We start from the raw sequence: 25,830 nt of genomic DNA on the forward strand, positions 1-25,830 counted from the left end.
TGTCTGTGCGTGGTGGGGACGCCACGGGCATCATTTTTTAAAACTATCGCACATTTTTTTAATATAAATGCACTGCTCTTCTCTTCGCCCTGAGCGCGTCGTTTCCCCAAGACGATTTTCTCTCTCGAGCGACAAATAACCAAGTGTGGATGGAGGCCCGAGAAAAAAGGGCCACAGAGGATTCCTGCTGCCAGCCTGGCCCTTAAATCCCAGGCGGAAAATCCCTCAGTGGCAGGGTTTCTCTCCCACAGCCGTCAAGCCTGAACCTACTCCACACTGCACGCGCTAGCATGGCTGGGAAGTAGAAAGCAGAATTAAATAGGAGTGGCACCAATGATCACGTTCTGGACCCAGACAGATGATAGCCCCTCCATGGACCCAGACAGATGATCATCCCCCTCCATACGGACCCAGACAGATGATTACCCCCTTTGGCCACCCTACATAATAGTCCCCTCCATAAGGGAACCCAGGACAGATGATAATATGAAATACTCCCCCAAATACCATACGACCAGCAGACATACCCCAAATTCATGAGACCCAGAAGAAAATGAAATATTCCTACATAAGCAAAAAATGATCTACCCCCCCCTACCATTCGGCACACCCCAGACAGATGATACACACCCCCCCCCCCTTGCACATAACGGACCCAGACAGATTTTGAATCCCCCCCCCCCTTGCCATACAGGACCCAGCCAGATGATATTCCCCCCCTGCCATACAGGACCCAGACAGATGATACCCCCCTTGCCATAAGGACCCAGACAGATGATTGCCCCCTCCATTCGACCCAGACAGATGATCACCCCCTGCCATGGACCCAGACAGATGATATGCCCCCTGCCATAGGACCCAGACAGATGTATCCCCTGCCCCCTGCCATAAGGACCCAGACAGATGTATGCCCCCCCTGCCATACGGACCCAGACAGATTGATGCCCCCTGCCATAAGGACCCAGACAGATATCCCCCCTCCATACGGACCCAGACAGATGATATTCCCCCTGCCATACAGACCCAGACAGATGATTACCCCCCCATACGGACCCAGACAATTGATTACCCCCCTCCATACGGACCAGACAGATGATAACACCCCCCCCACCCCCCCCCTTGCCATAAGGACCCAGACAGATGATAACCCCCCCCCCCCTTAAGGACCCAGACAGATGATATCCCCCTGACCATTTCAGACCCAGACAGATGTATACCCCCAACCCCCCCTCCTTGCCATACGGACCCAGACAGATGATACCCCCCCCCCCCCTTGCCATAAGGACCCAGACAGATGCATGCCCCCTGCCATACGGACCCAGACAGATGTTCACCCCCTTCCATACGGACCCAGACAGATGATTACCCCCTCCCATACGGACCCAGAAGCATAGTACCCCCTCCATGCGCCCTGCCATAAGGACCCGCGCACAGATGATCACCCCCCCTCCATACGGACCCAGACAGATATGATTCTCACCCCCTACCATACGGACCCAGACAGATTGTACCCCCCCGCCATAAGGGACCCAGACAGATGATTACCCCCCCCTTGCCATAAGGACCCAGACAGATGATATACCCCCTCCATACGGACCAGATACAGATGATTACCCCCCCCTACATACGACCAGACAGATGATACACCCCCCCCCCCCCTTCCATAAGGACCCAGACAGATGATTGATACCCCTCCCTAGCTCTACGGACCCCAGACAGATGATACCCCCCCCTTGCCATACGGACCCAGGACAGATGATATTTCCCCCGTGGATTGATGCAGGCATGTCGCGAACCGCAAACTGAAAAGAACGCCGAACCACTGCTTTTTAAACTCAGGGCAAGGTGACCGGAACATAGTGACCCGGAATACAAACAGTGTAAGCTTTTCTCCTCGGCAAGAGCAACAAACACAAGCTAAGTTTGCCAGGCAGATTTATAAAGAGACAAAGGGCTCAGCTCGCAAATTTGTCAAACAGCTCAGACCTAAGAGGTATCTGGCAGGGTCTACAGTTAATCACATATACAAAAAGAAAACCAGCCCTGTCGCGGACCAGGATGTCTTGCTCCCAGACAGACTAAATAACTTTTTTGCTCGCTTTGAGGACAATATACTGAACACTGACACGGCCCCTACCAAAACCTGCGGGCTCTCCTTCACTGCAGCGAAGTGAGTAAAAACATTTAAACGTGTTAACCCTCGCAAGGCTGCAGGCCCAGATGGCATTCTCAGCCACGTCCTCAGAGCATGCGCAGACCAGCTGGCTGGTGTGTTTACGGACATATTCAATCAATCCTTATCCCTGTCTTGCTGTTCCCACATGCTTCAAGAGGGCCACCATTGTTCCTGTTCCCCAGAAAGCTAAGGTAACTGAACTAAATGACTACCGCCCCGTAGCACTCACTTCCGTCATCATGAAGTGCTTTGAGAGACTAGTCAAGGACCCATATCACCTCCACCCTAGACCCACTCCAATTTGCTTACGGACCCAATAGGTCCACAGACGACGCAATCGCAACCACACTGCCTTAACCCATCTGGACAAGAGGAATAGCTATGTGAGAATGCTGTTCATCGACTACAGCTCAGCATTTAACACCATAGTACCCTCCAAACTCGTCATCAAGCTCGAGACCCTGGGTCTCGACCCCGCCCTGTGCAACTGGGTACTGGACTTCCTGACGGGCCGCCCCAGGTGGTGAGGGTAGGTAACAACATCTCCACCCCGCTGATCCTCAACACTGGGCCCCACAAGGGTGCGTTCTGAGCCCTCTCCTGTACTCCCTTTCACCCACGACTGCGTGGCCATGCACGCCTCCAACTCAATCATCAAGTTTGCGGACGACATCTCACAGTGGTAGGCTTGATGCCCCCTGCCATACGGACCCAGACAGATGATATGCCCCCTGCCATACGGACCCAGACAGAGCCCCACAGATCAGCTTTGTAAGAACATCTGCTCCCTTTGGTCTGGAGCCATCAGTACCAGGAAAGAGCGTGAAAAGAGGCTGTGGTGCGAATAGCAAATGTGAATGGCACATTTCAGGGAAAACACGTAACTAACCTTCACAGATAATTAAAAAATAAAAGTTTATTCAGTAAAAACTATTTAAAATGTTTTTTTTTTTTTTTTTATCTACAGAAAAGTGTCTATGAATGTTCATTTTCAATGCAGCTGGACAAACTAGCCTAACTGTACTTTAATTGAAATCCACTACCACAACTCCCATCAACATTCATTACACCCAGAGTAAATCTATTAATTCCATTTTGGTGATTCACCTTTCAAACTCCCTGGTTTCCTCATCAGCCATCTGACTGAGCCCCTCCTTCCTTACAAAAACACACGCACAGTCATTGGCGTCTTTGAACAGAGAATGTGATTAAACAGAGCACAGTCATTGGGTTTACACTAGAACGTCTGTGAGCTCAGTCAGACTCTTTCTACTTTATCTGGGAAGAAACGCTGGCTCTGAGACTGGCTCTCTGTCTGCCAAGAGAAACATACAACTCCTGACCATCTGTGTCTACTGCTCCACCAACAGCCAAAGCTGGGTTCAAATACTATTTGAAATCACTTTAAATACGTTTGGCGTTAGCTTTAACCTGTCTGGAGTGCCAGATGCGTTGCATTTGCACTTTTGTGACTACTTTATTGGTTCCATTGCACCAGGCAAGCCCAATCAAGCCCAGCTAAAGTATTTGAAATGACGGAGTAGTATTTGAACCCAGGTCCAGCAGCAGCGCTCCCAGTCAACACCGTTTTTTAAAGAGCCAATTATACTGCTCTTTACTGGTAGAGGAAAGAGGGGGAGGGAACTTCCTGACTTACAATAACATTTTCATTATTTGAAAAGGTACTAAAAGGAGGTTGTTGCATTGGACCTTCAAAATTGGCAGGATTTACCTTCATTTTTCAGTAAAGCATGTAGCAATCCTATATTATGCCCATTTATTGTTATGCAAAATTACCATGCCCATGAGCACGAGAAAACTGTTGTGCAATGCCTTACTTTAATTTCAGGTTCATCTCAACCTCAAGGAAGTGTTGAAAGACATTATTCAATGCTGGTGACATACTTAAAACTACACTGAACAAAAACATAAAAACGCATCATGCAATAATTTAAGATTTAACTGAGTTACAGTTCATAAGGAAATCAGTCAATTTAAATAATCTATGGATTTCACATGCATCCGTTGGTCACAGATACCTAAAGGTAGTGTCATGATCAGAAAACCAGTCAGTATCTGGTGTGACCACCATTTGCCTCATGCAGCACGACATCTCCTTCGCATTGAGTTGATCAGGCTGTTGATTGTGGCCTGTGGAATGTTGTCCCACTCCTCTTCAATGGCTGTGTGAAGTTACTAGATATTGGCGGGAACTGGAACACGCTGTCGTACACATCCAAAACATGCTCAATGGGTGACATATGTCTGGTGAGTATGCAAGCCATGGAAGAACTGGGACATTTTCAGCTTCCAGAAATTGTGTACAGATCCTTGCGACATGAGGCCGTGTATTATCATGCCAAAACATGAGGTTACGTCGGCGGATGAATTGCATGACAATGGGCCTCAGGATTTCATCATGATATCTCTTTGCATTCAAATTGCCATCGATAAAATGCAATTGTGTTCGTTGTCTGTAGCTTATGCCTGCCCAAAACATAACCAGCAGGTAGCCTAGTGGTTAGAGCTTTGGGCCAGTAACCAAAATGTTACTGGATCAAATCCCTGAGCTGACAAGGTAAAAATCTGTCGTTCTGCCCCTGAGCAAGGCAGTTAACCCACTGTTCCCCGGGTGCCGTGGATGTTGATGAAGGCAGCACCTCTCTGATTCAGAGGGGTTGGGTTAAATGCGGAAGACACATTTCAGTTGAAGGCATTCAGTTGTACAACTGACTAGGTATCCCACTTTCCCTAACCCCACCATGAGGCACTCTTCAAAGTTGACATCAGCAAATTGCTCGCTCACACAATGCCATCAACCCGGTACAGTTGAAACCGGGATTCATCCATGAAGAGCACACTTTGCCAGTGGCCATCGAAGGTGAGCATTTTCCCACTGAAGTCAATTATAACGTTGAACTGCAGTCAAGAAAACGAGCACGCAGATGAGCTTCCCTGAGACTGTTTCAGACAGTTTGTGCAGAAATTCTTCGGTTGTGCAAACCCACAGTTTCATCCTCTGTCCAGGTGGCTGGTCTCAGACGATCCCGCAGCTGAAGAAGCCGGATGTGGAGGTCCTGGTCTGGAGTTGTGAAACCAGTTGGACGTACTGCCAAATTCTCTAAAACGACGTTGGAGGTGGCATATGGTAGAGATCTTAAATGATCTGGCAACAGCTCTGGTGGACATTCCTGCAGTCAGCATGCCAATTGTACGCTCCCTCAAACTCAAAACTTGAGACATCTGTGGCATTGTGTTATGTGACAAAACTGCACATTTTAGAGTGTCCATTTATTGTCCCCACAGGTGCACCTGTGTAATGATCAGCTTCTTGATACGCCAGATTATCTTGGCAAAGGATAAATGCGCACTAACAGGTATGTAAACAAATTTGTGCACAAAATAAGATTTGTGTGTGTATGGAAAATTTCTGGGATCTTTTATTTCAGCTCATGAAACYTGGAATCAACACTTTACATGTTGCATTTATATTTTTGTTTTAGTTTACGTGGACTGAAACTCTTTTTGAAGCTTAGTGTTACAAAGTAGAGGTTCAGGGTTTAGTCTTGGTGATAAAAAATGGTTCATATAAAATGTAAAAAGGAACAAGAAACTCAAAATATAGGCCTATGTTATTGACTAAAAGTGTACAGCGATTTGAAACATTTAAAATACAATTTTATAATAAAGTAGTACTGGTCACAATGACAACATTGTGTGCAACTATCTGAGACACAACCCCCAAAGCATTGTTCTGGGTGATATCAGTAGGTGGTCAGGAGAGACCCAGCCGCCACTTAGAGACATTGATTTATGAAACAAGATTTGTACAACCAGAAGAGCATTGTGGAATCCACACATTTCATGGATTGAATGACAATCACAGCATTACTTTGTGTGTGTGTTCCACCCAACTTGTTAGATGGTGAGTGTTGGTTTACAAACTGACAGGAGCCTACTGAGCAGTAGGATGGCCTGAAACCTCAAAGTTCTGTTGAGCATGTAGACGTTGAGTGCCTATAGCAGATTTACATTTCTCACTCTTACAAATTCAGCAAGATGAAGTTTCGTGTGTTTCTCACCGATTATCACGAACCCATCTGTATCCCCCTCTGACGATGACTTCTTGGAAGAGTCTTTATTACGATGTCCGAAAAAACTGAACATACTGACTCCTTACGCTGTCTGCAAAGGCGAGGAAAACAACTGTAAGTAAGACCACATACGGCAACATCATCACGACACTTGGAATGATAAAATGCAGTAAACATTCTGCTGGTGTTACCTTTATGTATGTAGAACCTAGGACTATGCCTAAAAGTTGATCATAGATTGTAATATCATAACTAAATACAAGGTGACTTTCAGTTTGATATCATTGTAACTTCCGAAGTATCAAATGTCACGTTTGACCAGCGAGCTAACGTTAGCGGCTCTTTCTAACGCCTAGTTAGCTCGGTTTTTATCAAACAAATGCAAATTACTTACCTTACCAGTGTTTCGTTTCTTTAAAAAGTTGAGTAAAGTAACATAAAATGTTGCTATTGTTAGATTATCTATGCAATTTCACTTCGATTTCGTGTAGCTAGTTAGACATAGGCCCGTGTGTTGTTGTTATTGTGTCTTATGTGTTTCCGGTCATTCCTGTCCTATAAATGGTCCGTGTAGAAACAATGTCGAGTATGATCTAATCCTGATCCGTTTTACAATGGTTATACCGCAATATATCGCTTGGATTCTGGTGTTTGGTTATTATACTAAACTTTTAAATGACTGAAGTTTTATTTATATAAAAGTATCCCTTCAGCTGGCATTTCAATATTAATATGAGAGACGATAATTAATACGAGCTTGTATCCTGGGAAAGKATGTAACATAGAACAATGCGGAAACATCGTCATACATGATATTTCCCGCGCTACAACCTGCTTGTCTGATATACAATCGTAGCTACAAATTGTGCACAGCAAAATCTTTCGAAATGGCAGTTTTCGAGTTACAAAAAGCCAGGATTAACTCTGATATGCTGTCTCGATATATCAGCAGGCCGATTTGCTTCGTTGGACGCGTTGAGAAGGTAATATGCTAGTGTTATTGGTCCACCGTTAGTTCAGCACTATAAAATGGTTTTCTAGTAAGTGTCACTGTAAAGTCGACTCCTGTTGTATTCCGCGCGTGTGACAAATACAATTTGATTTGGATGGCGGTCCTATCTTGACGAAAGGTTCGTGGTGGTAACGTTACACCAGACTACACGGCCAGAAATGGCAATGGAATTCGACACAGCATTACGAAATCGCAATTCATTGTTGTCTATGACAGATCCACCCAACAGGAAAATCATTCAGTCTTTCGGACGGAGAAGGGAAGTCTGCATCAGTGGAACTCAACGAGCCCGTAAGTACAGTCACAGCGTTTCTATAACGTTAACGTTAGTTGCAAGACTTAACTAACTAGCTAGCTACAGTAGACTGGTTGAACAGTAAGTAGCTATCTGCTAGGAATTGAGAATACAAATATCTGACAAAGACAACACTCAACTGAAAGTGAACATTGTACTTGAGTTTAGTATATTGCCTGATGTAACATTGTTTATTTTTCCCCAGCTTGATGAGGAGCTGAGCGGGGTGGTGGAGGTGCTTGGTATGGTGTCCAACAAAGGGACAATAATGGCCTCTGCATACAACATACTCAGAGAAGACAAAGGCATTCCTTTCGGTAAGTACATAATCTCTCCTGTGGAAAAGGGAATGTGTTCTCAAAGTTAGACTGCTAAATGACATTATACACAGCAGGGTGACTTCCTGCAACAAAGTCAACAAAATATGTTCTCTTCCCAATGTGTAATAATAATGGTGGTCTTGGCATATTTTAATTATTGTTGATGATGGTGTTTCTAGGATGTCGCCCCACAGTATTTGATGATATTGACCTCTTGCAGTCTACTTTTAAACATAGCAAAGACTGTGTTCAACTGGTTTGACATCTCTATTTTCTTCACATAATGGTTTAACTAATAGCATTTCATTTTAATTTGTATTTTCTTTCCAGACCTGGAGCTGTACAATGATGTCCTGAAAGTCATCCACGATTTCCCCCAGCACTATCCATTTGAAATAGCCACCAGTGGATGAGCACTTTGCACTTATTCATTACTTCCTAAAGATCATTGTCAACATGATCTTGTTTGCCATTTTTTAAATATACTTGTATATGAGTGTTAAATGGATATGTACAGTTTCTTATATTTCTTCATATGGAAAATCAAAATGAATGCTTTTATAACTGTCTGTGTTAGTCATTACAACAAGATTCATTAATAAACCCCAAATAAGCCGTGTCTCAATTTGTTTGATATCATCATCCTCGACTAAAATCAAGCTTTATTATCTTAACTCAACCAAGTTACTGCCTCGACTGTTTATAATATTCTCGTTAGCGGGTCTACTCCTTAGTTAATTAACTTGAACAGCGAGGGTTATGAGGGCTGCCCTAAACAGTAAAAGCATCTGGCTAGTCAAACATTTTTGGGGGGTGGGCTCCCAAGTGGCACAGGGGTCTAAGGCACTGCATCTTAGTGCTAGAGGCGTCACTACAGACCCTGGTTCAATTCCAAGCTGTATCGCAACCGGCTGTGATTGGTTCACCCATAGGGCGGCGCACACTTGGCCCAGCGTTGTTAGGGTTTTGCCGCAGTAGGTCATCATTGTAAATAAGAAGTTATTCTTAACTGACTTGCCTAAATAAATGAAAATGTATATATTTTCCCCTCCAAGTTTTCTGAGCACTTTAGTTTTTTTGACAAGACTAAAAATACCAGCAAATCCGCTTCTTGCGGTCAGTTTGCAGTCTACAAATGATTTGTAATTATGTTCCAACCCTCTGACCCTCCGCTCAAGAAAAAATTGGTCCGCGGCTGAATATAGTTGGTCACTGAGCTAGAGGGGTCTCTGCAATATATACTGTATTTCAAATCTGACTTGAAAATGGCTTTCCACCATCTTCTAGTCTACTGCATGCATGGCTGTGTTGTAACGCACTCTGTTGATACAAAGTGTTCAACACAAGCTCCTGTACTGCTGGAACCACACTTCTTACCACCAGGTGGTGAGGTAGGGACTAAATAACCATCAACACTATCACAGTATTACTTATTCTTAATATAACCAGGTAGGCTAGTTGCGAACAAGTTCTAATTTGCAACTGCGACCTGGCCAAGATAAAGCAAAGCAGTTCAACACATACAACAACACAGAGTTACACATGGAATAAACAAACATACAATCAATAATACAGTAGAAAAATCTTTATACAGCATGTGCAAATGAGGTAGGATAAGAGCGGTAAGGCAATAAATAGGCCATGGTGGCGAAGTAATTACAATATAGCAATTAAACACTGGAATGGTAGGGTGTGCAGAAGATGAATGTGCAAGTAGAGATACTGGGGTGCAAAGGAGCAAGATAAATAAATACAGTATGGGGATGAGGTAGATTGGATGGGCTATTTACAGATAAGCTATGTACAGGTGCAGTGATCTGTGAGCTGCTCTGACAGCTGGTGCTTAAAGCTAGTGAGGGAGGTAAGAGTCTCCAGCTTCACAGCTTCAGAGATTTTTGCAGTTCGTTCCAGTCATTGGCAGCAGAAAACTGGAAGGAGAGGCGGCCAAAGGAAGAATTGGCTTTGGGGGTGACCAGTGACATATACCTGCTGGAGCGCGTGCTACGGGTGGGTGCTGCTATGGTGACCAGTGAGCTGAGAAGGTGGGGCTTTACCTAGCAGAGATTTGTAGATGACCTGGAGCCAGTGGGTTTGGCGATGAGTATGAAGCGAGGGCCAGCCAACGAGCACATACAGGTCGCAGTGGTGGGTAGTATATGGGGCTTTGGTGACAAAACGGATGGCACTGTGATAGACTGCATCCAAATTGTTGAGTAGAGTGTTGGAGGCTATTTTGTAGAGTTATTCAAGTGACTATGCATAGATGACAGAGTAGCAGCAGCGTCCCAGAGGGGGGGGGGGGCAATGCAAATAGTCTTGGCGCTCCGTTACCGCACTACCCTCTGTAGTGCCTTGCGGTCGGAGGCCGAGCAGTTGCCATGCCAGGCTGTGATGCAACCCGTCAGGATGCTCTCGATGGTGCAGCTGTAAAACATTTTGAGGTCAGATCTCTGACCTCCTCCCTATAGGCTGTCTCATCGTTGTCGGTTGTTACGGATACAAGTGTTCTGTGTGTATCCTGTGTGTTTCTTTTCTCTCCTTCTCCCCTACTCACAGGTGACAATAATCATTCCCCAATCAGTCATCAATTAGTCGCTAATCGGAAGACACCTGCTCCTTTTCCCTTACCCAATCACAGTCCCTTTCCCTTGGTTTAAAACCCCTGTCAGTTGTTTTCTCCCCAGCTCAATCTCTTTGTAACATGCCTTCTGTCTGTAGATCGCTTGTGTGTTTTGCATCTGCATGTCACTTTGTCCCCACCTGTGAGTATTGTTTTGGTTATGGTGTTTGAGTGATGGTGGGAAAAGGGGGTAACCAGACAAGTCGCCCTTGGGCTACACTACCCGTAGTTAAACATTGTTAAAAACACTAGTTAGAACTGGGCGGACCACCCCCTGTATTTTTGGTTAGTTAGCTGTTTGTGAAGTAGGCTAGTCTAACTTAGGGGTGTTTTTGAATTTATTATTCTTTCATTCCTTGGGTCCCGCTCAGCCCCTTTTCCTGCTTCCCCCCATTTACCGTGTGTTTATAAATAAACATTTCGTGTTTGACGGTAATTAAGTTGTCTGTGTTATTTGTTCTCACTGTTACGTTTTCACTACTATAATTTGCATGAGTTGTGTTACGGGTCCCATTACCATCCCCCCTGGACTGTCGGGCCAAAGGGATTCGTAACATCGGTGATCAGGCCTACCACTGTTGTGTCATCAGCAAACTTAATGATGGTGTTGGAGTCGTGCCTGGCCACCACAGGCCAGGGAGTTTGAAGGGCGGCTTCCTGCCATCTCTTGGGGTGCAGCGACTAAACATGAGACTGAGATAACAAAGAAACAAAACTATAGACAGCAGGCTCTGATGGAGAATAGAGGAATCCAACCCAGGTTGTCTTGTCTCTCCATCAGTTGGGAGTTTCTACTTTCTAAAGGTCTGTGTACCATCAGACACATTCTGATAGACACCCAGCCTGAACCCAGCTACCGACTCACTCTCAGTGCCAGAGCATGGCTTTCACAACAGCCACACTGAATAATAATAACACTACATGCCACTGTGCAGACACTTTCATCCAAATTGACTTACAGCATAGGACAGTTCTTACATTTTGTGTAGGCCTTTGTAATCCCTGTGGGAATTGAACCCACAACCTTGGATTTTGCTAGTGTCCTGCTCTTACCAATAGAGCAACACAGTACTTCAATTCCAGCCATGCAGTTATCAAGCAACATTCTTTCAACATTCTCAGAAGTATAACTTTTTGGCAGACATGTTCTGTGGTTTGACATCTTTATAATGCCTGGAAGAAGAAGCAGCATGGTCCCTGTCACAGTGTAGATGTAGATCACTGCCCCCTCCAGCTAATGAGCACCCTTCAACTAGGGAAGTTTATGGCCGATTCCTCAGGGTGACATTTTAAGTACTGTGAAAGACAAATATGAGGCTACTAATGCCACAACACCTGTGTCCTATTGTCAATATAGGTTGGTGATTTGTAATTTGAGCAAGTTTGTGAACCTGGGATCTTGTGATAGTGAGTGACCTTGATGAAGTCGCTAGGTGTCTTCATTACATCTCAGAAAAACATGTGTTAACATCTGTAGTCCTTCTGGCCTGTTGCACCAAACCTGATACATCTCATGGGAAGATTGTTAACCTTTTCAGTTGGAGCAATCCCTCTTTCGCAGACGTTTTTTATTTACGTCCTCAGGAGTTGGCATGACAACCCTCTCGGCCATGTCTCTGTGCTGTGAGTTATAGGAAGGAGACAGGTACAGTGATGATGTCTCTTTCACATTGAAGTCATCCAGATGAGGTCTGGTGCTTGCTAGTCCCTGAACAGTGCTGGGTTGCTGCTTGGAGTGGGTCCAAGATGTTACTCAATGGTCATTGATCAATAATATGTTCATCCTTTCCTTTTAACAGATCATTCACGCCATCCCTACACTCTTAGAAAAAAAGTGCTATCTAGAACCTAAAAGAGTTCTTCGGCTGTCCCCATTGGAGAACCCTTTAAAGAACCCTTTTTGGTTCCAGATAGAACCCTTTCCACAGAGTTCTACATGGAACCAAAAACGGTTCTCCTGTGGGGACATCCGAAGAACCCTTTAGAAACCCTTTTTTCTAAGAATGTAGCAGTTGGGTGACCTACATGTACTCCAGACCTAGGTCAACATTATAACTCAAACTCTTGAGTTGCACTTGATTTAATTAGTTTGACCAACATACAAGGTGGGACGTGTTTGCACTTTTGGGATTATTACATTGGCTTTATTGTAGGCTAGCCTACCGGGCAAGTTAAATCAAGTGCACCTCCAGGTTTTGAAAGTATTTGGCTGACAGTAAGCATTTGCTCCAGTTCTACAGTACTCATGTGTTTTACCTATAAATCATATTTAGAGCCATATTTCCCCTGTCGACTTTTACAGGCATGTCAGTGAGGATTGATATTTGACTCAATGGATCATGCTAGAAACTTGATCACTCTGAACCGGGGTGGTTTAAGTAGCACATTAATAACATTAGCGGTTGGGTGGGAGGGATGTTGCACGTTGATAGCCACAACATGGTTTAGTTGGTATGAATGATGACTGAGAAAACAAGGTTGTAGAGTGAAAAAAACAGATGAACTATTGATGTTATCAAGAATGTGTAATAACCTGTACTCATATTTCTTTCCGTCAATCCGTTTGACAACAGTGTGATTGTCGGTGCGCTTCATAAAAATTCAGTGTTCCCAGTCAGCCCCCTCGTGCAGGTTTGAATCGATTCGAGCAGGTTGATCACGGTTGCTCTCTCCTGCTTTAGGACTAAACCGGGGATAAAAAGGTTGCCCACTGGACTATGTAATTCAGACCAAATTAGCTGACTATTACTGTGATTCATTGTATTTGAATAAGAATCAAGGTACGGTTTAATTGATTTGAAACTATGTTATGTAACATTCGTGTCAAGTGCACTGTAGGCTATTGAACATCAAGTAATTTCCAGAGAGAAATTTGTTGTAGGCTATCCAATGACAATCGCATGTGTTGCGATTCCTCCAAAATGAAGGAATAAGTTAGTGGGTTCCAGAAAGTGGACTTTCTTCATCCATCCATCCATTCGTTCATTAATTCCTTAATGTATTCATTATCCTTCCATCCTCTCCACCCCGTCTCTCTTTCCACCCCTTTTCTCTCCATCTTTCTCTCCCCCTCCCCAATAGTTGTGATCTGCCCCGTGGAGATCATGTTCATCCTGGACAGCTCAGAGAAGGCCAAGGTGCTGCTGTTTGAGAAGCAGAAAAACTTTGTCTTGCATTTCAGCACATGGCTCTTGCAGATCCAGGCAGCAGGTTGGAGACTGAGGATGATGCTAGCTGCGCTGCAGTACAGCAGTTTGGTACTGTAGAGGTTAGAGAGATGAGCTAGCAACCAGAGAGTCAAGGGTTCTATCCCATGACAGACGGGACAAACATCTGTTTGGTGTTGGGCTGGCAATCAGTGTGTTGCTGGTATTAGTATCCCACTGTAGATGTAATCTTCTGCCCTTGTGCCCACAAGCAAGGCACTTAACCCTAACTGCTCTCCATCTAACTGCTCTCAATCTAACTGCTCTCAATCTAACTGCTCTCTATTTAACTGCTCTCTATTTAACTGCTCTCCATTTAACTGCTCTCCGTCTAACTGCTCTCCGTCTAACTGCTCTCCATCTAACTGCTCTCCATCTAACTGCTCTCCATCTAACTGCTCTCTATTTAACTGCTCTCTATTTAACTGTTCTCTATTTAACTGCTCTCTATTTAACTGCTCTCCATCTAACTGCTCTCTATTTAACTGTTCTCTATTTAACTGTTCTCTATTTAACTGCTCTCCATCTAACTGCTCTCCATCTAACTGCTCTCTATTTAACTGCTTCTCTATTTAACTGCTCTCTATTTAACTGTTCTCTATTTAACTGCTCTCCATCTAACTGCTCTCCATCTAACTGCTCTCCGTCTAACTGCTCTCCATCTAACTGCTCTCTATTTAACTGTTCTCTATTTAACTGCTCTCCATCTAACTGCTCTCCATTTAACTGCTCTCCGTCTAACTGCTCTCTATTTAACTGTTCTCCATCTAACTGCTCTCCATCTAACTGCTCTCTTTTTAACTGCTCTCTATTTAACTGCTCTCTATTTAACTGCTCTCCATCTAACTGCTCTCCGTCTAACTGCTCTGTCTAACTGCTCTCCATCTAACTGCTCTCCGTCTAACTGCTCTCTATAAACTGTTCTCCATCTAACTGCTCTCCATCTAACTGCTCTCCATCTAACTGCTCTCTATTTAACTGCTCTCTATTTAACTGCTCTCTATTTAACTGCTCTCCATCTAACTGCTCTCCATCTAACTGCTCTCCGTCTAACTGCTCTCCATCTAACTGCTCTCCGTCTAACTGCTCTCTATTTAACTGTTCTCCATCTAACTGCTCTCCATCTAACTGCTCTCTCATTAACTGCTCTCCATCTAACTGCTCTCCATTCTAACTGCTCTCCATCTAACTGCTCTCCATCTAACTGCTCTCCATCTAACTGCTCTCTCTTCATTTAATTGCTCCTCCGTCTAACTGCTCTCCGTCTAACTGCTCTCCGTCTAACTGCTCTCCATTAAACTGCCTCCCATTTAACTGCTCTCCGTCTAACTGCTCTCCGTCTAACTGCTCTCCGTCTAACTGCTCTCCGTCTAACTGCTATCCGTCTAACTGCTCTCCATCTTCTTCTAGCTCTGTGTCTCTGGAGCACAACTTCCGGGACTGGCAGGATGTGTTCCAGAGCAGAGTGGCGTCCATGACCTACATCGGGCAAGGAACCTACTCAGCCTACGCCGTCACTAACGCTACACAGGTCAGCATATCATTATCTGTAACACTTTATTTGGTCCCCTACAGATGATTGATGGATGTTAAACTAACCATCAACTAACTTTTAAATAACTATCCACTAAACCTAGCCCAAGCTCTAGCCCCAAGCCAACAGGGTTGCATACAAACGTCTGTTGATAGTTTGACCATCTATAGGGGACTATTCAAAGAAAGTAGAACAAATTGCTCCAAACCAAAAAACAAGTATGAGACCCAACACCAAAGTCCAATGGAACTATTATAAAACCCAGGTGTTTAGCCGTGAGACAGCGGCTAACAGCCTGAGAGTGACGTTGCTGATGACCGACAGCGTGGACCATCCCCACAGCCCCAGTGCTGCGGCCGAGGCCAATAACCACAACGTGTGTCTGTTCACCATCAGGCTGTCGGGACTACCCAGGCAGGGACTGGCCCACCAACGCCAGGCTACGTTCCATCGCCAGCACCCACCACAGCAGCACGTCCTCAGCCTCACAGACAACCTGCTGGAGGATAAACTCTTTAAAGAACTGGTGAGTGGTGGGAGTGATCTATCCTCAAGGATACCAACATGTCTTGACATTGCTATACAATTCTAGATGTTTATATTTTCCCTCAAACCCTAATTCCCAGTTCAGTAGAGCTCATGCAGTGAGATGACTGAACAGGATTAAAATGGCTAAATTGAAACATACATTACTGAGCATCGAGTGTGAGCTATTCTTTTTTAGAATGCGCTTGTAAACACAGGGGTAAGTGCCTTTTTTTGTAATCATCCATTTGGAATGCAAAGATAATTATCTCTGAGGTGTATATTTAAATGTTGCTTCTCTTACATCGCGTGATGTATTGTTGTCTCTACTTTTTTGCCCTTTGGGCTGTTTGTTGTCTGTGCCCAACAATATTTGTACCATGTTTGTGCTGCTGCCATGTTGTGTTGCTACCATTCTGTGTTGTTGTGTTAGGTCTCTCTTTATGTAGTGCTGTGGTGGCACTCTTGTCGTGATGTGTGTTTTGTCCTACATTTGTGTTTTTAATCAAATCAAATTGTATTTGTCACATGCGCCGAATACAACAGGTGAAATGCTTACAATCCCAGCCACTGTCCTCACAGGAGGCCTTTTGCCTCTTGGTAGGCCGTCATTTTAAATAAGAATTAGTTTTTAACTGACTAGTTAAATAAAGGTTAAATAAAAAATCTATAAAATAATTCTCTTGGTTTCAGTGCCCACAGCCAACGTCTTGTCTGTGTGATATAGGAGAGAGAGGTCCCCCTAGAAGCTTAGTGAGTCCACTTCCTTATCTGTCTCATCAGCTAACCTAGATGGTGTCAAACTCATTCCACAGAAATCCTAGTGTCTGCTGGTTTTTGTTTTCTCCTTTCAATTAAGACCAGGTGAAAGGAGTTATTTACAAATGAGTGGCCTTAATTCATCAAAAGCATCCTCTAGTAGCCAGTTAACGTTATACACTATAACTGTCAGTTCAGGAAGTACACTGAAATTTCAATTCCAATTTTCCTCTTGAAAAGCAATGACTGGTTTGACTGAATTTACATGAAATTGACCTGAAACCTTCCCTTCATATTTCCCAGTGTTGTGTCTGTGTGTCGGATCTGGTGTGTCTGAGGTGTCCAGGTTGACAGAGGTTTACTCTGCAGTACAGAGGAGCAGTAATCCTCAGACAGGTCTGTGTTATTACTGGCAAGTTCACCAGTTGGACAACCATATCCTGTAACCCCCCTACACACCCCTCTGTATGCAACCAGGGGCTCTCCCAGGGTTAGCACCCCATTCCTAACCCCCCCACTGCAAGTGTAGCAGGCCMGTACTGTGCGAGGGACGAAGTTAAATGAAATAATAGCGTAGAGGGCCTTTGTGTGTTTTGACTAGCAGGCCTTTTGAAGAGAGGCTTTTAGGGCGCTAGGGAGTTGGGGCGTTAGGGAGTTGAGGCATTAGGGAGATGAAAGAGGTTATATGGCACAGAGGCCCCTGATTCTGTTGAGTTGACTGAGACTATACGGCACAGAGGCCCCTGACTCTATTGAGTTTACTGAGGCTATATAGCACAGAGGCCCCAAAATGGCGCCGACAGAGATGGTCGCCTCGCTTCGAGTCCTTAGGAAACTATGCCGTATTTAGTTTTTTATGTATTATTCCTTACATTGTTACCCCAGGAAATCTTTAGTCTTTTTACATACAGCCGGGAAGAACTATTGGATATAACGTCAACTTACCAACATTACGACCAGGAATGCGACTTTCCAGAAGCGGATCCTCTGTTTGGACCACAACTCAGGACAATGGATCTACTCCGAGAAGCCGACCCAAAACAACGGTGCGGCAGAAGGGCCACCTGGTCAGACTCCGTAGACGTGCACATCGCCCACCGCTCCAGAGTATACTACTCGCCAATGTCCAGTCTCTTGACAACAAGGTAGACGAAATTCGAGCAAGGTTTGCCTTCCAGAGATTGTAACATTATCTGTTTCACGGACACATGGCTCTCTCGGGATATGTTGTCGGAATCAGGTCAGCCACTGGGCTACTCCATGCATTGCGCCGACAGAGATAAACACCTCTCTGGGAAGTGGAAGGGCGGGGTGTATGCTTCATGATTAACGACTCATCGTGTAATCATAACAACATACAGGAACTCAAGTCCTTCTGCTCACCCGACCTAGAATTCCTTACAATCAAATGCCGGCCATATTACCTCCCAAGAGAATTCTCATCAGTTATCGTCACAGCTGTGTACATTCCCCCTCAAGCAGACACCACGACGTCCCTCAAGGAACTTCACTGGACTATATGTAAACAGGAAACCATAACGTGCCTTGCAAAAGTATTCATCTCCCTTGGCGTTTTTCCTATTTTGTTACATTACAACTGTCACGACTTCCGCTGAAGTCGGTCCCTCTCCTTGTTCAGGCGGCGTTCGGCTGTCGACGTCATRGGCCTTCTAGCCACCGCCGATCCACCATTCATTTTCCATTTGTTTTGTCTTTGTTTTACACACCTGATTTCAATCCCACAATTACTTGTTCATTATTTAACCCTCTGTTCCCCCATGTTTTTTTGTGAGTGATTGTTTATTGTATTTTCGGTCTGTCATGGTGTGCGTGTATTTGTTACTTTGTATATTTTACATTTTGAGTAAAAGTACGTTGATTACTCATATCTGCTGTCCTGCACCTTACTCTCGACACCAGCTACACATAGGACCCATTACAACAACCTGTAATTTAAATCGATTTTTATTTGGATTTCATGTAATGGACATACACAAAATAGTCCAAATTGGTGAAGTGAAATTAAAATAACTTGTTTAAAAAAATTATAAAAAAATTAAAACGGAAGATTAGTGCGTGCATGTGTGCAAAGGGGATGAATACCATCCCCTTTGCTATGAAGCCGGTAGGGTAGCCTAGTGGGGCGGCAGGGTAGCCTAGTGGTTAGAGCATTGGGCTAGTAACCGAAAGGCTGCAAGTTCTAATCCCCGAGCTGACAAGGCACAAATCTGTCGTTCTGCCCCTGAACAAGGCAGTTATAACCCACTGTTCCTAGGCCGTCATTGAAAATAAAACATTTCACTTGCCTAGTTAAATAAAGGTAAAAAAATATTAAAATCCCCTAAATAAGATCTGGTGCAACCAGTTACCCTCAGAAGTCACATAATTAGTTAGATTGCACACAGGTGGACTTTATTTAAGCGTCACATGTCTGCAACACCACGAAGCAAAGGGCACCACCAAGCAAGCGGCACCATGAAGACAAAGGAGATCTCCAAACAGGTCAGGGACAAAGTTGTGGAGAATTACAGATCAGGATTGGGTTATAAAAAAATATCTGAAACTTTGAACATCCCACAGAGCACCATTTAAATCCATTATTAAAAAATTGAAAGAGTATGGCACCACAGAAAACCTGCCAAGAGAGGGCCGCCCAACAAGACTCATGTACCAGGCAAGGAGGGCATTAATCAGAGAGGATACAAAGAGACCAAAGACAACCATGAAGGAGCTGTAAAGCTCCACAGCGGAGATTGGAGTATCTGTCCATAGGACCACTTTAAGCTGTACACTCCACAGAGCTGAGCTTTATGGAACAGTGACCAGAAAAAAGCCATTGCTTTGAAAAAAAAGAAAAGAAAAGAAAACACGCTTGGTGTTCGCCAAAAGGCATGTGGGAGACTCCCCAAACATATGGAAGAGAGTACTCTGGTCAGATGTATTGCTTTTTGGCGATCAAGGAAAACACTATGTCTGGCGCAAACCCAACACCTCTCATCACCCTGAGAACACCATCCCCACAGTCAAGCATGGTGGTGGCAGCATCATGCTGTGAGGATGTTTTCATCGGCAGGGACTGGGAAACTGGTCAGAATTGAAGGAATGATGGATGGCGCTAAATACAGGGAGATTCTTGAGGGAAACCTGTTTGTCTTCCAGAGATTTGAGACTGGGACGGAGGTTCCTTCCAGCAGGACAATGACCCTAAGCATACTGCTAAAACAACACTTGAGTGGTTTAAGGGGAAACATTTAAATGCCTTGGAATGGCCTTGTCAAAGCCCAGACCTCAATCCAATTGAGAATCTGTGGTATGACTTAAAGGTTGCTGTACACCAGCGGAACCCATCCAACTTGAAGGAGCTGGAGAAGTTTTGCCTTGAAGAATGGGTGAATACTTTTGCAAGCCACTGTATATCCTGAGGCTGCATTTATTGTAGCTGGGGATTTGAACAAAGCAAATTTGAGAACAAGGCTACCTAAATTCTATCAGCATATTGATTGCAGTACCTGCGGGGGTAATGCACTCGATCACTGCTACTCTAACTTCCTCGATGCATACAAGCCCTCCCCCGTCCTCCCTTCGGCAATTCAACCATGACGCCATCTTGCTCCTACCGTCTTATAGGCAGAAACTCAAACAGGATGTACCAGTGACTAGAACCATTCAACGCTTGTCTGACCAATCGGAATCCACGCTTCAAGATTGTTTTGATCACGCGGACTGGGATATGTTCCGGTTAGCCTCAGAGAACAACATTGATCAATACGTTGACTCGGTGAATGAGTTTATAAGGAAGTGCATTGGAGATGTTGTACCCACTGTGACTATTAAAACCTACCCTAACCAGAATCTGTGGATGGATGGCGGCATTCGCGCAAAACTGAAAGCGCAAACCACTGCATTTAACCATGGAAAGAGGTCTGAGAATATGGCTGAATATAAACAGTGTAGTTATTCCCTCCGCAAGGCAATCAAGCGAAATGCCGGTACAAGGACAAAGTGGAGTCGCAATTCATCGGCTCAGACACGACACGAGGCGTATGTGGCAGGGTCTACAGGAAACCACAGACTACAAAAAGAAAACCAGACACGTCACGGACACTGACGTCAGACTAATTAAACACCTTCTTTGCCCGCTTTGAGGATAATACCGTGCCACCGTCGCGGCCTGCTAACAATGACTGCGCCCCCTCTCCTCCGTGTTAACACTCGCAAGGCTGCTGGCCCAGACGGCATCCCCAGCCGCGTCCTCAGAGCATGTGCAGACCAGCTGGCTGGTGTGTTTACAGACATGTTCAGTCGCTCCCTATCCCAGTCTGCTGTCCCCACATGCTTCAAGATGGCCACCATTGTTCCTGTACCCAAGAAGGTCAAATATAACTTAACTAAATGACTACTGCCCAGTAGCACTCACTTCTGTCATCATGAAGTGCTTTGAGAGACTAGTCAAGGAGCATATCACCTCCACCTTACCACTGCACACTGCCCTATTCCATCTGGACAAAAGGAATACCTATGTAAGAATGCTGTTCATTGACTACAGCTCAGCATTCAACACCATAGTACCCTCCAAGCTCATCATCAAGCTGGAGGTCCTGGGTCTCAACCTCGCCCTGTACAATTGTGTCCTGGACTTTCTGACGGGCCGCCCCGAGGTGGTGAAGGTAGAAAACAACATCCCCACTTCGCTGACCCTCAACACTGGGACCCCACAAGGGTGCATGCTCAGCCCCCCCCCTGTACTCCCTGTTCACCCATGACTGTGTGGCCATGCACGCCTCCAACTCAATCATCAATTTTGCAGACGACACAACAGTAGTGGGCTTGATTACCAACAACGACGAGACAGCCTACAAGGAGGAGGTGAGGGCACTCGGAGTGAGGTGTCAGGAAAACAACCTCTCACTCAACTTCAACAAAAAAAAGGAGATAATCGTGGACTTCAGGAAACAGCAGAGGGAACACCCCCCTATCCACATCGAAGGGACAGCAGTGGAGAAGATGGAAAGTTTTAAGTTTCTCGGCGGATACATCACAGACAAACTGAAAATGGTCCACCCACACAGACAGAGTGGCGAAGAAGGTGCAACAACCCTGACAAACTTTTACAGATGCACAATCGAGAGCATCCTGTCGGGCTGTATCACATTCTGGTACAGCAACTGCTCCGCCCTCAACCGCAAAGCTCTCCAGAGGGTGGTGCGGTCTGCACAATGCATCACCGGGGGCAAACGACCTGCCCTCCATGACACCAACACCTGTCTCTTATACACATCTAGATGTGTATAAGAGACAGCACTAACTCAGAGAGGCTGCTGCCTACATTGAGACCTAATCACTGGTCACTTTAATACATGAATCACTAGTCACTTTAAATAATGCCACTTTAAATACTTCCACTTCAATAATGTTTACATATCTTACATTACTCATATCATATGTACAGTTGAAGTCGGAAGTTTACATACACCTTAGCCAAAAACATTTAAATTCAGTTTTTCACAATTCCTGACAGTAAAAATTCCCTGTCTTAGGTCAATTAGGATCACCACTTTATTTTAAGAATGTGAAATGCCAGAATAATAGTAACGAGAATTATTTATTTCACCTTTTATTTCTTTCATCACATTCCCAGTGGGTCAGAATTTTACATCCACTCAATTAGTATTTGGTAGCATTGCCTTTAAATTGTTTAACTTGGGTCAAATGTTTCAGGTAGCCTTCCACAAGCTTCCCACAATAAGTTGAATTTTGGCCCATTCCTCCTGACAGAGCTGGTGTAACTGAGTCAGGTTTGTAGGCCTCCTTGCTCGCACACCATTTTTCAGTTCTGCCCACAAATGTTCTATATGGTTGAGGTCAAGGCTTTGTGATGGCCACTCCAATATAGAGGTCGACCGATTATGATTTTTCAACGCCGATACCGATTATTGGAGGACCAAAAAAAGACGATACCGATTAATCGGTCGTTTTTTATTTTTTTATTTGTAATAATGACAATTACAACAATACTGATTGAACACTTATTTTAACTTAATATAATACATCAATAAAATCAATTTAGCCTCAAGTAAATAATGAAACATGTTCAATTTGGTTTAAATAATGCAAAAACAAAGTGTTGGAGAAGAAAGTAAAAGTGCAATATGTGCCATGTAAGAAAGCTAATGTTTAAGTTCCTTGCTCAGAACATGAGAACATATGGAAGCTGATGGTTCCTTTCAACATGAGTCTTCAATATTCCCAGGTAAGAAGTTTTAGGTTGTAGTTATTATAGGAATTATAGGACTATTTTTCTCTATGATTTGTATTTCATATACCTTTGACTATTGGATGTTCTTATAGGCACTTTAGTATTGCCAGTGTAACAGTATAGCTTCCGTCCCTCTCCTCGCCGCTACCTGGGCTCGAACCAGGAACACATCGACAACAGCCACCCTCGAAGCAGCGAAGCAGCGTTACCCATGCAGAGCAAGGGGAACAACTACTCCGAGTCTCAGAGCGAGTGATGTTTGAAACGCTATTAGCGCGCACCCGCTAACTAGCTAGCCATTTCACATTGGTTACACCAGCCTAATCTCGGGAGTTGATAGGCTTGAAGTCATAAACAGCGCAATGCTTGAAGAATTGCGAAGAGCTGCTGGCAAAACGCACGAAAGTGCTGTTTGAATGAATGCTTACGAGCCTGCTGGTGCCTACCATCGCTCAGTCAGACTGCTCTATCAAATCATACTTAGTTATAACATAATAACACAGAAATACGAGCCTTAGGTCATTAATTTGGTCAAATCCGGAAACTATCATCTCGAAAACAAGACGTTTATTCTTTCAGTGAAATACGGAACCGTTCCGTATTTTATCTAACGGGTGGCATCCATAAGTCTAAATATTCCTGTTACATTGCACAACCTTCAATGTATGTCATAATTACGTAAAATTCTGCAAATTAGGCAGCTCAAACTGTTGCATATACACTGACTCTGCGTGCAATGAACGCAAGAGAAGTGACACAATTTCACCTGGTTAATATTGCCTGCTAACCTGAATTTCTTTTAGCTAAATATGCAGGTTTAAAAATATATATTCTGTGTATTGATTTTAAGAAATGCATGGATGTTTATGGTTAGGTAACGTCGTGCAACGATTAGGCTTTTTTCGCAAATACGCTTTTGTTAAATCATCCCCCATTTTCGAAGTTGGCTGTCTTTTTTAGGAAGAAATAGTCTTCACACAGTTCGCAACGAGCCAGGTGCCCAAACTGCTGCATATACCCTGACTCTGTTGCAAGAGTAGTGACACAATCCCTAGTTAAAATAAATTCATGTTAGCAAGCAATATTAACTAAATATGCAGGTTTAAAAATATATACTTGTGTATTGATTTTAAGAAAGGCATTGATGTTTATGGTTAGGTACACGTTGGAGCAACGACAGTCCTTTTTCGCGAATGCGCACCGCATCGATTATATGCAACGCAGGACACGCTAGATAAACTAGTAATATCATCAACCATGTGTAGTTAACTAGTGATTATGATTATGATTGTTTTTTTATCAGTTAAGTTAATGCTAGCTAGCAACTTACCTTGGCTTCTTACTGCATTCGCGTAACAGGCAGGCTCCTCGTGGAGTGCAATGTAAGGCAGGTGGTTAGAGCGTTGGACTAGTTAACCGTAAGATTGCAAGATTGAATCCCGAGCTGACAAGGTAAAAATCTGTGTTCTGCCCCTGAACAAGGCAGTTAACCCACCGTTCCTATGCCGTCATTTAAAATAAGAATGTGTTCTTAACTGACTTGCCTAGTTAAATAAAGGTGTAAAAAAATATATATAAAAAAATCGATGTCCAAAAATACAGATTTCCGATTGTTATGAAAACTTGAAATCGGCCCTAATTAATCGGCCATTCCGATTAATGTTGTCAATACCTTGACTCTTGTTGTCCTTAAGCCATTTTGCCACGTCTTTGGAAGTATGCTTGGGTCATTGTCCATTTGGAAGACCCATTTGCGACCAAGCTTTAACTTCCTGACTGATGTCTTGAGATGTTGCTTCAATATATCCACATAATTTTCTACCTCATGATCCATCTATTTTGTGAAGTGCACCAGTCCCTCCTGCAGCAAAGCACCCCCACAACATGATGCTGCCACCCCCGTGCTTCACGGTTGGATGGTGTTCTTCGGCTGCAAGTCTCCCCCTTTTTCCTCCAAACATAACGATGGTCATTGTCCAAACAGTTCTATTTTTGTTTCATCAGACCAGAGGACATTTCTCTCAAAAAGTACGATCTTTGTCCCCATGTGCAGTTGCAAACCGTATTCTGGCTTTTTTATGGCGGTTTTGGCAGTGGCTTCTTCCTTGCTGAGTGACCTTTAAGGTTATGTTGATATAGGACTCGTTTTACTGTGGATATAGATACTTTTGTACCTGTTTCCTCTAGCATCTTCGCAAGGTCCTTTGCTGTTACTCTGGGATTGATTTGGACTTTTCGCCACAAAGTACGTTCATCTCTAGGAGACTGAACGCGTCTCCTTCCTGAGCGTTATGACGGATGCGTGGTCCCATGGTGTTTATACTTGCGTACTATTGTTTGTAAAGATGAACGTGGTACGTTCAGATGACTCAAATTATGTCAATTAGCCTCTCAGAAGCTTCTAAAGCCATGACATCATGTTCTAGAATTTTCCAAGCTGTTTAAAGGCACAGTCAACTTAGTGTAAACTTCTGACCCACTGGAATTGTGATACAGTGAATTATAAATGAAATAACCTGTCTGTAAACAGAAAATTACTTGTGTCATGCACAAAGTAGAGTCCTAACCGACTTGCCAAAACAATAGTTTGTTTAACAAGAAATTTGTAGAGTGGTTGAAATACTCCAACCTATGTGTATGTAAACTTCCGACTTCAACTGTATTTTTATACCATCTATTGCACCTTGCCTATGCCGGCTCGGCACTCGGTCATCCATATATTTATATGTACATATTCTCATTCACCCCTTTAGATTTGTGTGTATTAGGTAGTTGTTGGAGAATTTTTAGATTACTTGTTAGATTTTACTGCACTGTCGGAACTAGATGCACAAGCATTTCACAACACTCGCTTTAACATCTGCTAACCATGTGTATGTGACCAAATAAAATTGTGATTTGATTTGACACTATTGAGTTGACTGAGGGTTATACGGTACAGAGCCCTCTGACACTATTGAGTTGACTGAGGTTATACGGTACAGAGCCCTCTGACACTATTGAGTTGACTGAGGTTATACGGTACAGAGCCTC

The 25,830-nt window shown here is 44.0% G+C and overlaps 2 protein-coding genes across 3 annotated transcripts in view; one reads left to right on the forward strand and one right to left on the reverse strand.

Annotated features, from left to right (window-relative positions):
- LOC139023313 (UBAP1-MVB12-associated (UMA)-domain containing protein 1-like) overlaps positions 1 to 6,847 on the reverse strand; it is a 44,885-nt gene extending 38,038 nt beyond the window's left edge. The window contains exons 1-2 of one of the 2 annotated variants that reach the window (XM_070436212.1): positions 6,670 to 6,847; positions 6,259 to 6,361 (exon numbers count right to left, since the gene is read on the reverse strand). In XM_070436212.1, coding sequence (XP_070292313.1) covers positions 6,259 to 6,343 — 85 coding nt within the window. In that variant the 5' untranslated portion in view covers positions 6,344 to 6,361; positions 6,670 to 6,847. Of the gene's footprint in view, positions 1 to 6,258; positions 6,362 to 6,664 lie in introns of both variants that reach the window. The other variant, XM_070436211.1, reaches the window with a different exon arrangement.
- A 15-nt stretch (positions 6,848 to 6,862) lies between these two features.
- LOC111955161 (replication protein A 14 kDa subunit) lies at positions 6,863 to 8,516 on the forward strand. The gene is made up of 4 exons (XM_023975272.2): positions 6,863 to 7,253; positions 7,499 to 7,573; positions 7,783 to 7,894; positions 8,228 to 8,516. Exons 1-4 carry the CDS (start codon positions 7,080 to 7,082, stop codon positions 8,308 to 8,310), a joined length of 444 nt encoding a protein of 147 aa, XP_023831040.1. The 5' UTR covers positions 6,863 to 7,079; the 3' UTR covers positions 8,311 to 8,516.
- The last annotated feature ends 17,314 nt before the right edge of the window (positions 8,517 to 25,830 follow it).

The sequence above is a fragment of the Salvelinus sp. IW2-2015 genome, linkage group LG30 (genome assembly GCF_002910315.2).
Source record: "Salvelinus sp. IW2-2015 linkage group LG30, ASM291031v2, whole genome shotgun sequence".
Lineage (NCBI taxonomy): Eukaryota > Metazoa > Chordata > Actinopteri > Salmoniformes > Salmonidae > Salvelinus > Salvelinus sp. IW2-2015.